At 45.0% G+C, this 20,351-nt stretch overlaps 1 protein-coding gene across 1 annotated transcript in view; it reads left to right on the forward strand.

Moving 5' to 3' along the window:
• Positions 1–493: 493 nt before the first annotated feature.
• Positions 494–20,351, forward strand: part of NRG1 (neuregulin 1) — a 181,778-nt gene continuing 161,920 nt past the window's right edge. Inside the window, exon 1 of the mRNA XM_086479316.1 lies at positions 494–701. Within this exon, the coding sequence (XP_086335442.1) occupies positions 494–701 (208 nt within the window). The remainder of the gene's footprint in view (positions 702–20,351) is intronic.

Consider the following 20,351-nt stretch of genomic DNA (forward strand, 5'->3'; position numbering starts at 1 on the left):
TCCCCCACGGCGTGCCCGCCGGCCGGCCGGCGGCACAGCCACCCGCGCCCGCGGCGAGCCGCGGGCTTTGCCGATCGGCTGGGCGGCACCAGGCTGCAACACCCGCCCCGTCCTGCCCTGCCCTGCCCTGCCCCGCCGGGGCCGCCGTGCCTGCGCCCTCCCCGGGGCTGGGGCTGGGGCCGGGGCCGGGGCCGGGGCCGGGGCCGGGGCCGGGGCCGCCCCACACCCGGGGGCCGTGCAGGCTCCTCCCGAGAGCAAGCGTGCCGTGCCCGGGGCGGGCATTAGTAAGGCGTGTGCCGAGGGGGTGTGTATGTGGGCTGGAGTTTATTATTATTATTATTGGGAAAGAAAGGGAAAAGAAAAAAAAAAAAAGGGGGGGGGTGGAGGAGGAGGGAGGGGGGTGAATTAAAAAAAAAGGCCCAGAGAGGAGTTTCCAAAAACTTCCAAGGAACTCGCTGCTCCAAGTCCCAGGCGGCGGCAGCGGGCAAGAGCGATGCTGGAGCCTCGGGCGCTCTGGGAGCCGACGGCGACGGCGGCGGAGGGGGCGGCCGCGGGGATGGCGGCAGGGAGCGCGGTGCCGGCCGGAACCAGGTTGGCCGAGAAGAAAAAAGACGGCAACGGCAGGAAGGGGAGGAAAGGCAAGGGGCCCGGCAAGAAGCCCGCTCTGACGGAGCAGGGCGAGGCCCCCGGTTCCGCCACAGGTAAGTCGGTCGGCAGGTGCGGGGGCCGCCCTGCGCGGACCTACCGCGCTCTTTCCGCACCCGCGGGGCCGCACGCGGTAGGCGCATCCCCGGTGCCCGCCGCCGCCTGCCTGGCCCGGCCCGGCCCCCGGCTCCCGGCCCGGCGGGGCTGCGCGCCCCGCGGCGGCCATGGCCACTCGCCGAGCTGCCGGCCCCGCGGAGAGGCGAAGGCGGAGGCGCTGCCGAGAGCCCCTCGGCTGTCCGACCGCAAGCCATTCTGCCGCCCTCCCTCCCACCGGCCCCGAAACCCTGAGCAGCTCTTGGCCAGCTGTTGCTTTTTTCTTTTTTTTTTTTTCCCCTTTTTTTTTTTTTTTTTTGGAGGGCGTGGAGCCTCTCCTATTACAAAACACGTTTTCTGTCCCTTCCTTTCCCCAGAAATCACTTAGCTGAGTTGAACAGATGGCAAACTTTCGTGTGGGGTATTTTGTCGAAACTTGCAGCTATTTACTCAGGGATGGTCAGAGAGAACCTTTCACTTGCTTAGCATCATGTGTTGTTTCTCTTATATCACCACCACCACCACCACCCCCACCCCCCCACCCCCGCGCCAGTATTAAGCGCAAGGATTCCTGCCAGTGATACCCTTTTCCCTGTTGGTGTCCACAGAGAACTCTGTGGATCGACACAAAGGTAGGGATGCAGGTGAGCATGAAGCCTCAATCGCCGTAGTTAGTGATTTCTATCTGCCAAACACCCCAATCAAGATCCTAGTGCTGTACAAACACATATGAGCACATGATGCTTTTCTTAGAGAGCTCGTGTTATGCCACCTGGTTTATCAGGAAGCCTAGCGGTATGTACAGATGCACTCAGCTATGTGCAACAGCAACGTGTAACTGGAGTTATTGGTTAGTTTATCTATTTCTTTGAATTCTTTGTGGTAAATTGTTTTAAAAAAGCATATGAAAAGCAGTCAGTTGCCTGATTTGGTTTTGGTTTTTTTTTTTGCTCTAAACAGCCAAATAAACAGAAAGCCCCAAAAGGTGAAACTTTTTGAATATACCTACGCTACTTTTGCTTAGTGCGGCATGGCTAATGTGATGCTGCTCTTGACTTTTATCATCAGCCCTCAGGGAGGATGTCTGTGGTTGAGCAATAGCAGGTATCCCTTTGGGCTAATAATCTTTACGAACTAGCACTGCCCAATGCATCCTCTTATCTCTGTCTCTTGGAGACACAGTTCACCAGCTTCTGCTCAGCAGTGGGGGTAATGCAGGGTTGCTGCACTGGAGAAGCTGGGACATCTCAGGAAGGTCAGCTCTGCGCAGGGCGCAGGAGACTCAACATGCCTTTGGCTGGGCACTTGCCAGTGCTGAGGGAGCAGGGGAAAGAGCTGTGAATCAGAGGGGATATTTTTTAAGTGACCCAACTAAGTTGATGCTCAACTAGGCAGAGATTTTTGGGAAGATGGTCTTCTTTCTCTGGTGCGGGTAACCGTAATAGCAGTCTGGAGGATCCATGCAGATGTATGTCACCTCAAGTTTAGTTATCCATTTAATTCATTTCTGGTACTGTGATCTGATCACATCTGCCATGGTGAGAGTTTTATCTGAAAATCTGAAAGGTGGCAAATGCAGATTGAAGTTCAGATCATGCCTAGCTCCTAAGGCTTTACTAAAACTCCAGAGGGCTCATGTCCCTAGTAAGCCAAAATATGCCAGTGTTTGAACCAGAAAAGGTCCGTTTTTCTGGCAAGTGCTTACCTCAATTCTCCAAAGTGCCGGTATGTTTTTGTTGGTATGAAGGAGTACTGCCTTCATCCATACCTGACATTACTAGTCAAAAGTTTCCTGTGTGGGCAAGAACTGAGAGTTCTTCTACCTTATGTAATTAAAATCCCAGTCCTTCCAAGATAAGTGTATGTGGCAGGGTAATTCACATGTGTAGCATGTAGTGTTTGCAGGTGTGGTACCTAACAGGAGAATGAAATATAACATAAGACATCACTGTACACTTAACTGACAATCAAATAATGTCACGCTGGCAATGTTACATTTATAAATTTTATCTAATGTGTTACTTAAGGATATTTTCTGTTTTGGGGGGATCTTAGAACAAAAACTGACATTTTAGAAGAGAAAGGGCAGAAAGATTGCTTAATGTAAAATGTCGCAAGAGAGACATTTACATTTCATGCAATGGGCTTTTATTCTGTCTGTTCAAGCATATTAGAGCTTGAATTAATGACTGAGCTACACATGTTGATTAACTGTACTTACTAGGGATGATATGAAGGCTTTCTGACTTCAGTGGGACTACCATTTCTCCTTTTTGATAATTCAGTCTTGCAGTCGTACTTGATGATCAGTTGGTGTGTTTAGAATGTGCAGTCTAACAGGTCATGAAACAGTTTTGCTTTTTAGTTACCTGCTTTCTTAAAATGGATTATGTCAGGAATTGTCATCTTCTCTGCTGTATTCTCCTCTGTCAGTAGTTTGTGTCTGCTCCTGGTCTTCCTTCCATATGAAAAACAGCAGCTTGCAGGCAGTCACCAGTTTTAATATCTGTGCACTAGCACAGAAGTCCTTAGCAGATCTTTTTGTTTAGTGCTGTTTTTTCTGATCATAGCTTCTCTCAGCTTAGTTTTATCTGTCAAAGTGTATCACATATCCCTTCAATCTTGGGTCTGGAAGCATTGTCTTTTTGGTAACTTCTCACCAGGTTGAGAATCAGCTTAATTATTTGGGAAAAAAGTGTATGAGAAAATGTTTCTTTTCTATATTGTGTCATAACTTATCTGGAAACTCCAGAATTACTGTTGGAGAAGAAAGTTAGAGAGTTATTGAAAAAACCAACTGAGTAGGTTTGGCCTCCTTGGCTTAGCTGCACAGTGGTAACATTGGAAAAAACATCCTCATGTTTTCCACTGCCCAGGTTAAATCTGGGCAGTGGTAAAAAAGTTTGAGGAGTCCCATGTTGCTATGGTTTCTTTGTCACTAAAATTACAGAGAAGAACATTTGCCCCCCTTACTTCAAGTGGTCTTGAACATGCTGATTCTGTCTGGCTTGTGTCAAGTCTAGAGTGAGTGTATCTTCTTTGAGCAGGGCACTCTGGACCATGATAAATTCAAGGGGTGGAAAACTGTAGAGAGAGTATTAGAAATGGACAACCGTACAGCTTTTCTCCAAATGATTTCGCTGAACTGCTATGCCAACTGGTCATGCAGATAGGCTCAACAAATCTGCCAGCAGGTCTTCCTAGGGCATCTCCAACACACTGAAAATACAGCCAGCCTGGGCAGAGAAACCTATTGCAGGGAAGCTCAGGTTGTGAAGCAAGGTCTCCAGACCTTTGCCTCACAGAGGCACTGCTCCTGACTCAGGGTGCTGTTATGGCAGGAGCAGGAAAGCTGGGACTGGGCCTGCTGTGGCACCCCTTGAACCTATTGCCAGCCCAGCCTTAGTGTTGAACACATAAGGTGGTGCTGGTGAAGTGAGAGAAAGGAATCAGCTCAGGAAAAATCCCTTTGTGAAAGAGATGTGTTTTCATAGATAAGGTGGTATACCAGCACATCAGCTGCCCAGCCCCTCTGTCAAGTGTTTCCAGACATCTTGGGGAATGTGAGTTTTCAGGTGGTTTCTGCTTAGCAGAGAAGATGAGGGAGAGGCTGCTGGGCTTGAAAGGACAAAGCATGAGACGACGAAAGAAGATGAAATATTTCTGAGAAAAACCTTGTGTGTGTGCAAAGACAGTGCTGTCAGAGCAGTGAACTCTGTGGCTATGGGTTATGCCAGCCACTCTCTAGTTCAGTAGAAGCAGTAGGAAAAACAAGGCTCTGCAGGAATCTGGTCCAGAAAGACAAAGTTGGTGAGGGAAGAGGGAAGAGCAGCAAAGATGCGTCACAGTTGTCATTTCAGTGAGGTGACCTCAGCAGCATTGTTCTAAATACATCTGCACTTGCAGAGCCCAGAGAAAGGAGGCTGCAGTCATTGGCATAGAAAGTAAGTAACTCCTGATGATAAATGTAATTTAGACTTAGATAAAATGCCAGAGCTTTGAGACCACATGACAAAATAAACAACACGAAGTTCAGATGGGATTAGTACGACTGAGCATCACCTTTGACTGCATCCTGGTAGCTCGCTTGGTTGACAGAGGAGGAAATGGTTTTGCTCATTTTAAAGACCAAGTTGCAGGTCAGGGCTTGGTTGGGAGGATTAGAGCTCAGTCTGAGGCTTACTAAGTTTAAATTAATACTCAAAAAGAGAGGTCAGAGGGCAGGTCAATATTTTAGCATGAATTGAAAAGAGCTTTGGAGATGGAATAGGAGCTGTGATTTCTGGTAAAACTTGTAGAACTCTAAAGGAAAACTATTGTTTAGAAGGAGTGACAGCTTCTGGTGTTTCCAGGCCAAAATATTTATATGCTGTGGTATGCCTGTACATTTTTCTGGGAGGAAAGCCTCTCCACCTATGCTCAATGCCTGAATGCTCCAAACATTCCACACAAACTTCAGAGCAATTTTGAGAATGAATCCTTTAAAAAACATTCAAGTGTATTCACATTTAGTGAATAAATGAGATTAGTCACCATTCAACCTTTTTTGACTTAACACTACAAGTACTACTTGACTCTAGCCATGGGAATGCAAATAGAATTGTGAAGACATACCACTACAATTGTCCAGTAAATACTGCATGTATATAGAAAGACATTCCCCATGTGAAATAAATCCAGAAACTGTTCCGAACTTCGTGCAAATATTGATAGCTGGGGAAGGCTGAACAAATTTTTTATCTTGTGTATAGAAATGCCAAGATCTGCTAAGCTATGCAAAGATTTTAAAACATTAATCCCTGGCAAAGCTTGTGAGCCGACACTCAAATCTGAGTTTGTTTGTTTGCGATTGTGGGCTTCTCTTCTTGGATTTCTGGAAAGGCACTAACTGGGAAAAAAAAAAGTAAGTTCAGTGAAACAGTTTGAAACAGCTCTCAAAAGTGGGGGGGGGGGGAAAGGATCCTATGTGGCTGATTTTTCAGAAAACTTCAGCACTTACTGTTTGGGGCAGCTCACTGTTCACCTCATCTACTGAATCAGACTCACTGGGTTTCCAAGAAAACTTTTGGGGTGCTCGGTTCGTGAATGTCTAGCAACAAAAATCACAGAGGAGCTACTGAGCATCTTTGACAACAAATTCTACTTTAGGCACCTAAGTGGCAATTTGTTGTTCTGAAAGTAAGGCAAGCTAAGTTCTGAACCATGGAAAACTTTCTTCCAAGCATCTCACTTCCCCCACCTCCCCCTTTTAATCTATCATTGAGCATATGATAGTCCTTTGAGGCAAGTACATACAACCAAGAGCAAAACAGTGAAGAACAACTGTGTCGAAGGGTGTCAGAGGCTCTGGAAATGCTATGAATTCTTACCAAATCAGTGTTTTGTTAACATTCCAAAAGTAACAAGAGTGAACGTGCCTTTAACAGTACTGATAGTTTATCATGTTCCGTTATGATACAAGAAAACAAACCAAGTGTCAATATTTTGTGTGACTCATTCTAGCTATACAAAGAACTGCTTGAATGTGCTTGAAGTGTTTCAGTTAACCCTCAGTTGCTCCCTTAAATACACAGAGTCCTGGGGTCGGTGGGGGGTCGGTGGGAGGTCTTCTTCCAGTCCGAGAAAATTTGCAGTGAAAGGCTTGTGTTTGAAGAGTTAGGGTGTCAGTGTCGGGGCTACAGGCGGCCTGCCGCAGAGGCACAACTGAGAGAGGAAACATGTCGAAACGGTGGTGGTGTCTGTGGAAGTGCTGCTTTAAAAGTAAGTAAAATAATCAAGAAGGTAATGACAGGAAAAAATTTCCTTGCGTGACCTGAAGGGAAAGAAGAGGGCCTTGAACAGGGGTGCGGCTGCCGGTGCTGCTGCCGTTGCCGCTGCCGGCGGCGGCCGCGAGAGGGTGCGGCGGGAGCGCGCTGCTGCCCTCGGCCCCCGGCAGGTACGGGAGAGGGAGCTCTGGCCCCCCGGACCTTTCCCTCCTTGGGCCCTGCACGGAGGCGGTAGGGGAGCAGCTGCCCGGTGCCCCAGAGCTGGGGGGCTTTGGGCTGAGCCGTGTGGGAGACTTAGGAGGATGCTTTTCCGTCCTTTGGTTCTATGGGTACTTCACCATCAGAGAGTGATGCGAGGATCGCAGCTTGGCAAGCATTCTCCTGAGAAGGAAGAGGGGGTGGGGGGCTGCTAAGTTGTGCTGAATGTCAGTGGATGTGCAAATGAAGTGGTAGAGAAGATGTGAGGGAGACTTGGGTCCTGGCAAACAAACACTGATCTGATCTCACGTGATACAAGTATGAAATTGTCCAGTGTGAGGTCACAGGGATGTTCATGAGCATGCTTTTCTCTTTTCCTTCATTCTTTCCTTTCTTCCTTTCCTCCCACACTCCCTCCCTTGCTTCTTCCCTTTCTTCTTCCTTTTCTTCTTTTTTTTTTCCTCCTTCCCTTCTTTCTTCCCTTCCCCCCTTCCACCTTTCCATCCATCTGTCCTCCTGTCCTTTCATGGCTCACTCTCTGTCCTTTTCTTCCTCTCTCCCTTCTTTTCTCCATCCTTGCCTCTTCCTCTCCCTTTCTCCCTACCTCCTTTCCCTCCTTTTTCTCTCTTCCTCCTTTCCATCCATCTGTCCTTCCTATCTGTTCTATTTTTGTTAATGAAGAAAGAACAATAAAAGAAAAATAAAGCAAGGTATTTAATGAGGGACAGATAGGGATCCTTAACATAACCTCCTGTCTGAAGTAACTGCTAGTGTTTTATTTGTGAACAGAATACTACTTGTGTCTTTTTTTTGCATTTCTGGTTGTGTAGTTTTCTGTGGGAGTGTTAGATTTAGGGAGTTATCTAGTTTGTTCACTGTGGGCCATTTGACTCCTCCTAGCCCTGACAAGGAGTCCACAGCCTTCACAGATCAGGGAGGAAAAGAGAGGTGTTAATCCATTTGTGACAGTTCGCTTGGGAGCCTTTTCTCATTCCCTCTGTGCAGCTCTTCCTCAGGTTTTATGAGCTGATGGTCCTTCCACCTCTGTAAGCAGCGGGAATCCAGGTCAGGCATTTTGGACTTGGCATGCAGACTTGGACTCAGGCTAAGCCTTGCTCAATGCCTTTCTCCTACATTAACAGCTTTCATTTCACCCCTGAGTCAACCACGTGCCATGTCCAATGGCTAATGGTTAATCCCTTTGAAGACAGTTACAGGAGCATGAATACATACTGGAGATGACTAAACAAAGTCCCTGGTGACATCCAGTTGCAGAGGCGATTGATAGAGGTTGTTCCCACTGCCATTACTGCCAGAAGGGTTAAATTTGAAATCCAGTGTTGGGAGACTCTGTGTGTGTACACGCGCACATGTATGTGTGTGGATGTGATGTTTTAGCGGGATTATTGGCTTCTATAGTGACAGAGTCTTCAGTTTTCCCTTGGGGAAGTCCACTGGACTTAGAAAGGAGAAAAAAGGGGCTGCTCTGTCAGTGTTATATTGCACCTGTGTATGAAACAGCACTGAAAGTTGCATTGACTTATTGCATTATATTTGGAACCGATGCCAGTAAATTAAACAAAGCCCGTTATTCTGTGAATACATTTTTGCATGTAGCCTTGAATTGCAACGAATAAACTGGTATTGTTTGTGTCATCATAGTCCATTGAGGTCTAGCTGAAATCTATATCCTTCAAATTCCCCTCTGTGGAACAAGCTTAGTCTGAGACCGAGCTCCTGTTGCCTACGAGCCTACAGTCTATACATGTCCAAGGTCAGACCAGATCAAAGTCTGATCCCAGCAGAGAAACTGACTCTCTGTCTAACCTCTTTCTTCAAACCACCTTGTTTCCCAACATATGGCCATTCTAGAGATAAGAATAACATATAGGTAACAAAAGCCTGTCTCTTGCCCTGTTTTTTGGTGTGCAAAATGATTCCTTTCCCTCTGTGAAAATGGGCTTCCTGGAGGGAACTGTGCATTGTTGATAGGTCTATTGAAGAGGGGTCAGAAATATGCGAACTCTTTTTAAGTAGAATGCACATTGCCATCCCACTGGTCCTGTGCAGCCAGCTCTGTGGCAGGAGCCATTTGCATAGGATGGATATGGGGATGAAGGGCATCAGTAAAGATGTCAGTTGTGCCACTGTGCCAATATTTCAGGAAGTGTCGCTGGTAGGATTTGAGACACCCTCAGAGAGAAGGTAATATTAGAAAAACTTCCCAGCAGGCTGTTTCCAAGGGCAGTGTGTCCCATTGCAAGAACAGCAGAGAAACTTCCTGTGCAGATATTCCCTCTCCAGTGGGAACACTATGACCTGTAAAAACTGGTGTCTCAGAGTAGCCAGTGCCTCCTTGTGTCTGCCCTCTGCTGTACTTCTGCAGTGAACTATACCAGCTTTACAGCAGTGTCCTGGTTATCTCAAGAGAAGTTACTTTTGGAGAAGTTAGCTAAGCTTTTGAAAAGCAAATCTGAAAACATGAAAGCTTCTGTTTGGACCTGTTCTTAGAAGGGGTGGACTGGAAATGCAGAGTTATAAAGCACACTGTGAAGGGCATGTTCTCCATGGGACCTCTAGAGGATGAGTGGAGCTGCCAGTGTGCTGGTGGGGTTAGTTAAAAGGCACTGATTTTAAAAGTTAAGGTGCTTATGCAGAGGAAGGACTTGTCTGGAATGTGAAGGATTTCTGTCACTCACAGCATCTGAGGCAAGGATTGGTATCTTTTTTGAAAGATATTTCATGGTTCAACCAAAAGCTATGGGATGAATGCAGAAATTGCTGCGTGAGGTTTTTTTCTGTGTGTCAGGCTTCTAGTCTGACCTTCTGAGCAAGTTACTACCAGACTTAACATTGTAGATTCCAGCAGTCCTGGCCTTATCTCTTTCTCTGTTGATACATTTTGATTTAAATATGATTTTTTTCTTAAGCCTGTCACTTGTGGCATGTGAGAAGGTGCTGCAAATGTACAAAAGGCTAAGTGCAAATGCTGGATGACAAAATAAACTGTAGGGAAAAGAAACTTGATTGTCAATGAAAGTGAATTTCATGTTGAGCACAGGTTTTCCTGGCTATGTGAAGTGCCGGTAAGGTCAGAAATTTGAAAACTATTTCACAGCAATAATCTGGGGGGTGGCTGGGGGGGCGGGGGGAATATTTTAAAGTAAGAGGAGAGGGGGGGATTTAAAATAAATAGCTATCCTTTTAACGCAGGCCCACTCCTATGTTATTTGGCATTGCTATGTCTTGATTATTTCTCCCATCTGTGAATGAGGGTGTCTCTCACCCCATTATGTCCTCACTCTTACAGTGAAGACCATCTGGGTGAGGAGCCTCTTTGTAGGGTTAGAGCCCATCCTATCGCAAAATGGTCAGCATTCATCCTAGCTACAAGGTCTCCTGTCAGTTCCACAAATGCCAGAACCCACTGGTCTCAGCTGCTGGTGTCCTTGCTGCCGTACCCAAAATGCTGTCTGCCCTCATCCCTTCTCCAGCTCATACCTGATTGGTAGAAGCTGTTGGCAATAACCAGGCTGGCTCCAGTTTCCAGGCAGGGAGTGTGAGAGGAACGAGTTCTTTGGCTGCGGTGTGAGTTGTACCTAAAAAGCAGGTTGAAGGCAGAGCTTGGTGTTGAGGGGACGCCATCTTCAGTGTCATCCACTAGAAACAGCAAGGGAGGGAATATAATTTCTAAGAGCTGTTGAGAGAGTGTAGTTTCAGCTAGGCATTTTATTTTAAAGGTATGGCAATAATTGCACTGTTGCTGCCAATGACATGACTTCCTCTTGAGGGGAGGTGCTGAAGAGAGATTCCCAGGGCACCAAAGACGACTGAGGACAGCTTAGTCCCAGCGTGGATTTTTAAGTGCTTCTCATGGTTCACTGTAGGCTTCCATGGCTTTCTCTCAAGTTGACTTTGTATGCAAGTGACATTAAAGCTGAAGTGAGCTGCCAGGTCTGGATAGCTCTTTTTCTGTCCAGGGTATGTAGTTTGAGTCTTTGGTGTTTGTTTCCCTTTTGTTTCCTAAAACATCAGACTCTGCTCCTGTGATGAGTTGTGCTGAGTACTGGCTGCCACAGTGAGCTTGCCTGAATGTACCTCCATGGCACTGGCAAGAGGGAGACAGCATGTCGATGAGATGAAATGGCAGAAGGACATATGAAAATACATCATTTTGCAAGCTCTTCAAATGCTTGCAGAAACAGAAAATGCTTTGGAGCCTTGTCTTCTGTCACACAGTGTACAGCCTCTGCATACTTATCCAAGATGCTTATACATAGGGCTGTAAAACCATAAATTTTCGCCAGACTCCCTCCAGCACCAAAGGCTGCTCAGTGCTGTGGCGGGGAGGCTGCTCATGCTCTGCCATCTCCACCATGAAATGAAATAGCCGAGAAATTGCTCTTATTTATACCATCATTTAGTTTGAAGTGGTGCCTTCCTTCCCACAGTGCCAGGAGGTTTTGACACTTTTTGCTGTCCAGCGGCATCAGAAGAAGGATCTTCAGGCAGCCCACTGTCAGTGTTTGCATCTATTTCTGAGTTATAAAAAACCCAAGTCTACTTCAGAGGGCCCCTTATACTGTGCGCATAAGTGGCAAAGAACGGACTGTCTTGCAGTTTTCCGAGGAACCTGCATGCACAGGACAGGGAAGAATAAAAGTTGCTGCTGGTGATTTTGAGCCAAATTCCCAGAGGACGAAAAGCTTTCATCACAGATTTGAGGGAAAAAAAAAGCCCTAAGCAAGATGAAGACTGGATGCCAGCTACAGCAAAATCACCTGTGCTGTTGAGAGGGCACCATAGTTCATAGACTGAACAGCGGATCCAGTCCCTCCTACTCATTAAAGGCAGTTCTGAGGTCACTGTGTCTATGTATCTTCCTGTCCCATGGAGTTAGGCCCTGAAAGGAACCTGATCTTCCAGCTTACTTGCAAGCAAGTTGACCTGTGTCATGCATGAAAAACTCCTTGAATATCACTGAGAATATTTGCAGACTTAAACTTGAGCATTTGCCTAAGCATTCTGGTAAACGGAACTAGCTGGGACGCTGTGCAAGGTGGAGATATCATACCTACAGTTAGGTTTCCTCTTCTTTCAGCCCACATGGGTACCCATGTCATTTTAAACTGTGAGCAGGCCATCTTGGGTGTCCTTTGGTTAGTCCCAAAAGAGCTGAATGGAAATGCAATTAATGACACTGTAAATTATTTAAACTGAGACTGACAAATGGACTTATGTCCTGCAAAACCAGTATTTGGAAGAAAGTGAAATGATGCACTATCATGTCTGCTGGCCTACGGGTGGCAGGGAGAGAAAGATAATTAGATTAAATATCTAATGTTTGCTGATGAGGTTAATGGTTAACTCGGCTGACCTGTGAAATCAGGTGCTTGTACATTTGGAGGTGTTTGAGCATCTTTTTCATCTTATCCTCTTTACAACAGCAACGTGATAGCTGTTTCTCATTTCTACTCTCATCTACTTAGCTTTTGCAAAGAGAAGGCAAACTTTTTTTTTTTTTCATAGAGTCATGCTAGAGCAGTTCTAGTGCAAACATCTATGCAGACTTGAGCACACACATACATTCTGGTCCATCACAACTGCAGCAAGAGAGGAGTTAATTTTGAAGTGTTTGAGACCTCCTAAAGTTACATTACATCAGAGAATTTCTCCACTGGGAGAATGTCAAGAAAAGAAAAGGCTTCTTTTCTAAGCCATTTCTAACTCGTGGTTCCATAAGAATGCTGGAGCTCCTCGAGAGACCCCCTTGGGGAGGGATACTGTGAAATATGCCAACAGCTGGATGGCACAAATTTGGAAAACAGTGCTGTCCTTAAAGAACAGAACTGAAAACTGCTGTGACAAAGTAGTGCATTTTCCCAAATAACTCTTTTAATTCTGTATAAATGTTTTAGAGAGGAACAAATGTATATTCTTTTGATAGTGTTGGGAAGCAAGCTCTTAATGAAAAAGCAGAAATTGCCCCATCATGGCTCACAGCAGGAAATTGTTGAAATGTCCAGAATAGTGAGTTCCCTTTGACTTTATTAACAACTCCCTTGACAAATTAGAGAAATGTCAAGTGGCCACAGGATCACCTTGTTTCATGGCACATTGCATGATGTTTTTCACTATCAGTTTCATGGCGCAACCCAGTCCATTTCAGATCAATCCTGAAGAACCCAGGTGCAAATAAGAGCTATAAATTGCACTGAAGTTGAAGGATAAGCAACAACTTTGGCTGTTTAGAACTGGAGTTTGTGAGGCTGTTTCCATTCACAAAACCATGGCAACTGCTGGCTTTATAACCAGGGAGTAGATAAGACAAAAAAAAAAAAAAAAAAAAGGACAGGATTACCCTCACAGTGGTTGCACATCCTCCTCATGACCATCAGCAGGGTGTGCATGGATCAAGTAATGCTGCCTGAGGGCTGCCATCTCTGCTTCCATGGAAAGCCCAACCTCAACGGAGCCAGGTCCCTCCCTGGAGCCAGCCAAGGTTCCCCACCACCTCCAAGCCCCACCAGAGGAGCAAGAGGCAGCTTATGCATCTGCTTCACACCACAAAGGCTCCCCAGCATCTCACTTGACCCAGTGATACCGCCTTCCTCTGCAGCTTGCTGACCTGGAGGACTTTGCTACGGCCAAGGGCATCACAGCCAATGATTTATGGTTGCTTTTTTTCTTGTCTCTTTTCCCTGTTACTGACCCATCAGCCACAACTCAAGCATCATTCCATGGAGATGGGATACTAGGCTAGACTAGCTTTTTGTCTGACCAGGATGGTCATTTTTATGACTGCTGAAACATGCTTGAGGATGGAGTGAAGGATGGGCATATGGGCCTGTTTGACAAGCAAAAATAGTGGGTGTGGAGGATTTTTCAAGCAGGAGTGGAGGATATGTGCTAGACCAGGAAAGAATATATCAGGATCTCGGGGAGTCATTCCTTAAGCAGCTGCCCATTTCTTATGTTCTCAGTGCTCTGCTGCTATCCTGGTGCCTGCTACATCTCTTTCCCCAGCAACACCATCCGCATTTCTAACCAACTCTCTTGCCTGGAGCATGCTGTATATAATGTTTCTAGGGAGGAATGTGGGGGTGGAAAGACCACATGAGGTCATAAATTTTTTGTGGAGTTGCAATTTGATCCAAAAAGTGAATTACCAGGTGCTTCTTCAGAGAGGGATTGGGGGTTATATTTAAATACCTCATTTAGTAAGGCTTTTTACTCCAGAAGAGAATCAATTCGATTTATTCTTTAAATGTGCATTTGTTTTACCATAGCATAATTCCAGGATGATGTTTGAATTGATCTGTAGATTGAACTTAACAAATTAAGAAATTAAAAAAAAAAAACAAAAACAGTGCTACATACCATTTTTCCTAACACAGAGGGTTTTACCAGGCTATTGAGTAATAAAAGTTTAAAAAGACAATATATTTCAGATGTTTATTTTCAGAAATTTGCCTTTACTTTGCAGGAAAGGGAGTGAGTAAGGGTACTGATCTGGTACTGCGCTTGAACTCTGTGTTCCAGGGCCAGGGTGAATATAGCATTGGTCAATAGGCTTTGATCAAGGAGCGGTGGCAGAGGAGTTTTGATAGCACTCTGCAAATGGGTATACTGCTGTTGGAATGGTTGTTACTCCTCAGAGAGGCTTCTTGTAACAGGGTGTGTAGGAAAGGCGTTACGCCCCTGTGAGCTGTAAGCACAGGTGCGGCTGGTCGTGACTTGGCTGGGAGGCTGCTGGGTCTGCTCCTGGTTCTCAAGTGGACAGAGCTGCTGGAAACACAGGTTGTATTTTCTTTCTGCTGTGTTTATGAACAGCAGTGTCGAGCACTGGTCTTCTACCCACTTGTTCAGGCCTTCAGCAGGGAGGATCAGCTGGAGACAGTAACGGCACTGCTTATGCTTGGAAGGCAAAAACCTGTGGTCAGTGGCCTGTTTATACAGGGACACCTGGAAAGCTCATCCAGACGAGCTTTTAAAGTGCATGCATTAAGCCATATTGAATCACCACTTGCCTTTTTTTTTTTTTTTTAACCTAGCTCTAAACCAGACAGAGTTAAGATCACTTTATTTCTGAAGGTGTGTTCCCACCATAGTGTTACTGAACTTTAGAGTCACACTTCGAGTTAGTTCAGATAAAATTTTGCAGTCCACCCTTCTGCTAGCAGCCCTAAAATGCCCCCCCTTGCTGCTTAGCTTGGGCTAATTGTCTAGCCCCAGCTAAGTCTCCTGGAGAAACAAGAGAGCCAGAGGCTGCAGTGCTGCTGTGGTGTTACACATGAGGTGTTACACAGAGGCAGAGAGAAGTCAACTTGCAACCATGTTCAAGAGGAGGGGAGAAGTGGTGGGAAAGTGGGATGGGGATAGGACTGGGATTTGTAGAGCTGGACATTAAGCAGTGGGAAATGAGTGAGTGAAGAGAGGTCCTTGGTGGAGAGCAAGGAAAGGAGGGAGAAGGGTGGGAGCAGAGAGCTTGGAAAGCAAGATGTGGCAGGGAGATGAGGGTGTAGGAGGAGTGGAGGAGAGGAACATGGTCACTTTTGGCTCAGTGGGAGACCAGTGACTGGGAAAGGGAGATAACTGAGGTGTGAGGAACCTGCAACAAGGGTGGGATGAGTGGGATAGAGAACGAAGGCTGCCGATGCAGATGGCGTTGTGGAGCCCTACTTCCCCTGGGGCTAGCAGGCAAAATGACTTCACTGGCCATCCTCATCATCTTTTCCCTGCCCATACAGCCATGCTGTTTCCATGCAGTGACCATGGCAACCCAACTTTTTGACTGGCTGCTCTAGGATGGTAGCTGTAATGATAGCAGTAATGAGTATTGACGGAGGGGAGGGGAAGGCAAGCAGCTGTGGAGCAGGGGAAGTTGCCTGAGCATAGTAATCGTGTTTGGCAGGTCAAGGGTGAACCGTGGCCTGTGGGAGTTGTACAATGCCCAAGGCTAGCAAAGTGGTGCTATAAAAAACCCCAGATGTTTCCGCTATTTACAATGTATACGTTATGTTTAAACCTGAAAATGCATCCTAGGATCTGGTGGGTAGGGAAATAGTTATTAGCTGCTTGGAAATGACTTGCTGGTAATGTATCTGTTCCCCCTTGATATTAGCTGTTGCCTTGTTTAAAATATAAATATTTTAAGCAGAGACCCTCGTGAGCAGCTTCTTTGCCAAACTAGTGGTTCCATTCAGCTGTATGAGAAGCACCGTCCCCCTTGATAGTTTTTTGGGAGGGTGCAGCCAGGGCACCACAGCCCTGGGGGCCATGCTAGAAGCCTGTGTGCATTGTTGTGGGAGAGGCACTGCTGTCAGGCACGGCAGTGCAGCCAGTCACAGGTGTGCAGAAAGGACCGTTTAATTTCCCCAGACTAATTGTTTTAGAGTTTGAAGCCAGAACCCTTGCGGTATGTCATGGGCCACAGCAGAACCATAGCAACTTTGAATAAGCATTTAAGAGGGGGATGATTTAGTTGATTAGGCTTTTATGTCAAAACAAAGGCTTGTCTACAAGAGTAAATTAGACAACTAAACTGTGAATTTACAGCCCAGTGGTTGCTCTGCACAAACACTCCAGGTGATCAGTCCTACAGCTGATCTGGGCAAGGCACTGAAAATATTAACATTTAAAGTGAATGAGTTCAACTGTGGGAAGCCCTGAAGTGGAAGTTCCTGTTCAGAGATTCACTGTTCTGAGTGAATTGGGAGTTGAGTCTGATTTGGGAGTGAATTAAACTGAAGCCACCCAAATGCATAAGGGACATGTTTGCTTTGATGTTTTCCTGGGTTTAACTAACACAGGAAAAATACACACCTTCAGTGAATCCTGATTAACTCCTCATGGATGTCCCCTGCCTGTCCTATGCATCAGTCTGCACTGTGCCTCATTCACCCGTCTTCTGGGCATTTGGGGTAAGAAGGGACTTTTCTGGACCCCTTGCCACAGGGTGTACAGAGACTAGCCCTTTGTGTCAGGAGCAGAAGAGGAGGTCTTTAAGCTAGGCTGTGCAAAAACATTACTGAAGGTCAAGCAACAGTTCACAAGAAAAATGGCCCAAAATGGAGTCCTCACTTGGGTGCACCAGTTTACTCCTGCCAAGAACCCTTTTGCCCAGGATACCTGGGGCATGTGGGAGAGTTGAGTAGTCACATTACACATCACTTGTCATGTCTTGGTACGGCTTTTGGGTCTACGTATAACTGAATCTTGGGGGTTGGGAAGAAACCTATGCTGATTTTGACAGTTTCTGTCAAGTTTTTCTTCATTGTTCTCCATTTCTCCCAAGCACTTCCTGTGCACCTATCCCATCACAAGTCTACTGTGGCTTCTGTTGAGGGTGATATCTTTTCTACCTGAGCTTCATTGTGCTTCCACATCCTGTGCGCCTGCCTTAGAGTGGTTTTCTTTAATTTTAGTGCCAATGGACAGCTCCCTCCTTAGCCATCTAGTTTTACGATATTTCATATCACACCTCATAAGAAGGGTTACAGTATAAGTATTCTGCTAGGCAGACTGCCTGCGTGATGTTGATGCCTCTCTCTAATGCTATCTGATTCACTTGCACTTGTTATCATGGTTGAATGACCATTCATTTTAGTGGTTTCTGACATGATACTCCAGTTTAAAATGCAGTAAGCCTCTCCAGTCAATACTAATTCAATGCCTGAGAAGACATAGTGTAAAATAACCAAAGCTCTGTAAATTCACATCCCATCCCACGAATTAACTTCCCCACATGGAAAGCTTGAAGGGCAGAAATATCACTTGTCTGAGATCTTTTCTGAATTCTAGGCTTATCTGCTTTGCTGACTGAGAAAAGGTTGGGGGTTTTCTTAAGTTTTTCATCTATTTCAATGTGATGACCATTTTTTTTTTCAAAGTAAAGCTGCTGAATAAGAGTTAAATTGGCAAAAACCTGCATTTTTCTCTCCCAATCTATGTCTGAAACTGAGGTGCCTCTCCTTTTTTTGAGGATGTGATGACCATACTGAAATGTGACTCATAAAGTCACTTTTAGTACTTCTTTGTGTAGTGAGCCCATTGATTGTGAATTCAAAATATGTTTTAATAAAATTTCTGCTTCTCTCCTCTCCTGTGTGTCTAGCAGATTCAGCTAATGCAGATACTGTCAAAATTATCTTTTTCTTTTAATCTCTATCTCTCTGCTGAATAATCAGTCAGATAACAAATACATCAGATAATACATTATTTTCCAGCGTAAAAGAAATCTAATAATTTATAAGGTACTTAGATGTATGTTCAGTTACACAATTGTCCGAATAAATAGAAGGCAGAGATAGCAGATCCTCAGAGCTTGGAAAACCAAATTATCAAATCGAGAATAAGGGCTATGCTTAATAACAAATAAGAGTGTATAATAGTTAGCAACCAGTGAGACTCTTTCTCTCTTTTTTTCTTTTTGGGGAAAGAATGTGGTATGGAAATGAAAAAGATGATGAAAACATTCTGTTTAGGTCAGTGCGTCATCTGATTATTTAATTTACATTTAAGATTGGGGAAGCAAGCTACGGGGATTAACAGCTGTCAAACTTCTCACTATGATCAAAACATTCCATCTCACAAGCACTGAGAAATAACAGAGAAACTAAAAACTTCACACTTTTTTATCTACTCAGAAAGATTGGGATGAAGGTACTGCAAGAAAGAGGACACCTGGCCCTGGAGCTTTTTGCCTTTCTGGACATGGAAACCTGGGCTTCCATGATTGAACACTGTGTTTGCTATGTGTTCAGTCAGCCCTGGACAGGTCTGTGAAGGCTGCAGATGGAGGTGCCATGCACTGCCAGCAGAGATGATCACTTTGTTGTTTTGCTGGATTTTGGCCCTCCTTTATGCACTCTTATCTTGTGGCAGAGCTGTTAATGAGAATGGCTTTTGGGCCCTTCACACTTCCCTGAACACATAATTTGTGCTCTCTTCCTCTCCCTCCATCACAAATAGCTTGATTGTTCTGGAGGCTCTACGAAAACACTATTTTGATACTGTTTTTCCTTAATCCTTGGTCTGTTCGTGTACTACTGGAAATTCATGAGATAAAGCAGTCTGCAAAAAGATCACACCTGGAAATAAGGACTTCCAAAGTCCAAAGCGAGTCTTAAATTCTTTCTAGAAGCAATGATTAAAAGGGAAAAATACAGTAGACATTCGGTATAATGATACTGTTGGGTTTTATTATTATGTTTTTCAACTGTGTTGGGTTTTGTGACATCTCTCAGTAGAAAGACAGAGATTCACAATGAGGTAATACTGTCAAAACAGTATGCTTGTTGTCTACAGAGTACTTTTCTGTCTTGATTGTTTCCATTTCACATAGCAATAATGGTGTCCTGCTTGGTTGCTTCCTACATAAAATTCCCTTTGCAGCCAGAAGGGGGACTCGGGATATTAAATTTCACCAAATGCGGTGAACTCATCCCTTGCGTACTTTTGAACATCCCTTTCTGATACTGTTGTGGTTCTTTGTTGGCTTCCTTATCTGTCTTTCATGGCTCTGATTTGCATAGCTTTCATTATTATGTACTTACCAATGTAGGACAAATTTTGCAGAAGAGGCTTTGGTGTATCTTTTCTTTGTCTGTTTATCACCAGGGTTTTCAGCCCCTGTATTACCAGGTCTCCCCACAGTTGTATCTTCTCCCCACTGTGTAGACAGAATCCCAGACTTTAATTAATAAGGGAGTATTGTGACATCGAAACACAGGGAAGTGTTGTGAGACCCAAGAGAGGATCCTTGGTCTGCTGGATGGACTTCAGACCACTGCTTAGCTTATGATGGAAGAGAATAAATGGACATTCCTAAATAGAGATATACGTGTTGCTTCGTGGTGGCAGCAGTAGCAAAATAATCTGGGAGAGAAAAACCAGAGATTAAAAAAAAAAGGTAGAAAAGCCAGGTGGTGTGGGTACATCATTTTAGGTAAAGAGCAAACTCATCTTTTTCTCATCACCAGGAGGCGAATCCTGCCTGCCACTGGGCTTCTTGTGAGACAACAGTGTTTTCTGTACTCATGGCGCCTTGCAGGACTGAGTCTTGCAGGAAACCTGATAGACTTGCCAGTTCTGCTGCTGGGGTTGCACAACAGTTTCCATTGTAAACCCCTGTTTTCCCAAACCTTTTTAGGATCAAGCTTTTATCTTTTATTTATTTGTGTAATATTAGTTTCTTTCTAATGTCTTCTAGAAAATATGGACAAAAGAGATGACTGGCAACCCCCTAGGGTTCAGGACAGGTGGGAGAAAGTTATGCATTCTGCCTGTTACATGCTATTTCAATGAAAATCTAGATTAGAACTTGGCATGATATCATCTTTTTAGGATAATGTGGGGTTTTTTTGGTTAATGAAAGACTGATTTTTTTTTTTAAGACTACTAAAAGAACTTAAAAAGTGACAACACATTAAGAATTAGTCTGAATACTACATAGATGTTCTCTAAAGTAAGGTTTCGTTCTGGTTTGATACTTTGATCTCATCTTATTGCTTGGGGAAATATCCCTCCTGTGTCCTCCAAGGAGCAGCAGCCTCTTCTAATAGATTTTGCAGTTATTTGCTTCAAATAGCTTCAGAGAGGCACAGTGTCCAGCCACATCTGATGAGGCTGGAGCCTTTTATTTTAATT

This window comes from Leptosomus discolor, chromosome Z (genome assembly GCF_034619465.1).
Source record: "Leptosomus discolor isolate bLepDis1 chromosome Z, bLepDis1.hap2, whole genome shotgun sequence".
Classification (NCBI taxonomy): Eukaryota; Metazoa; Chordata; class Aves; order Leptosomiformes; family Leptosomidae; genus Leptosomus; species Leptosomus discolor.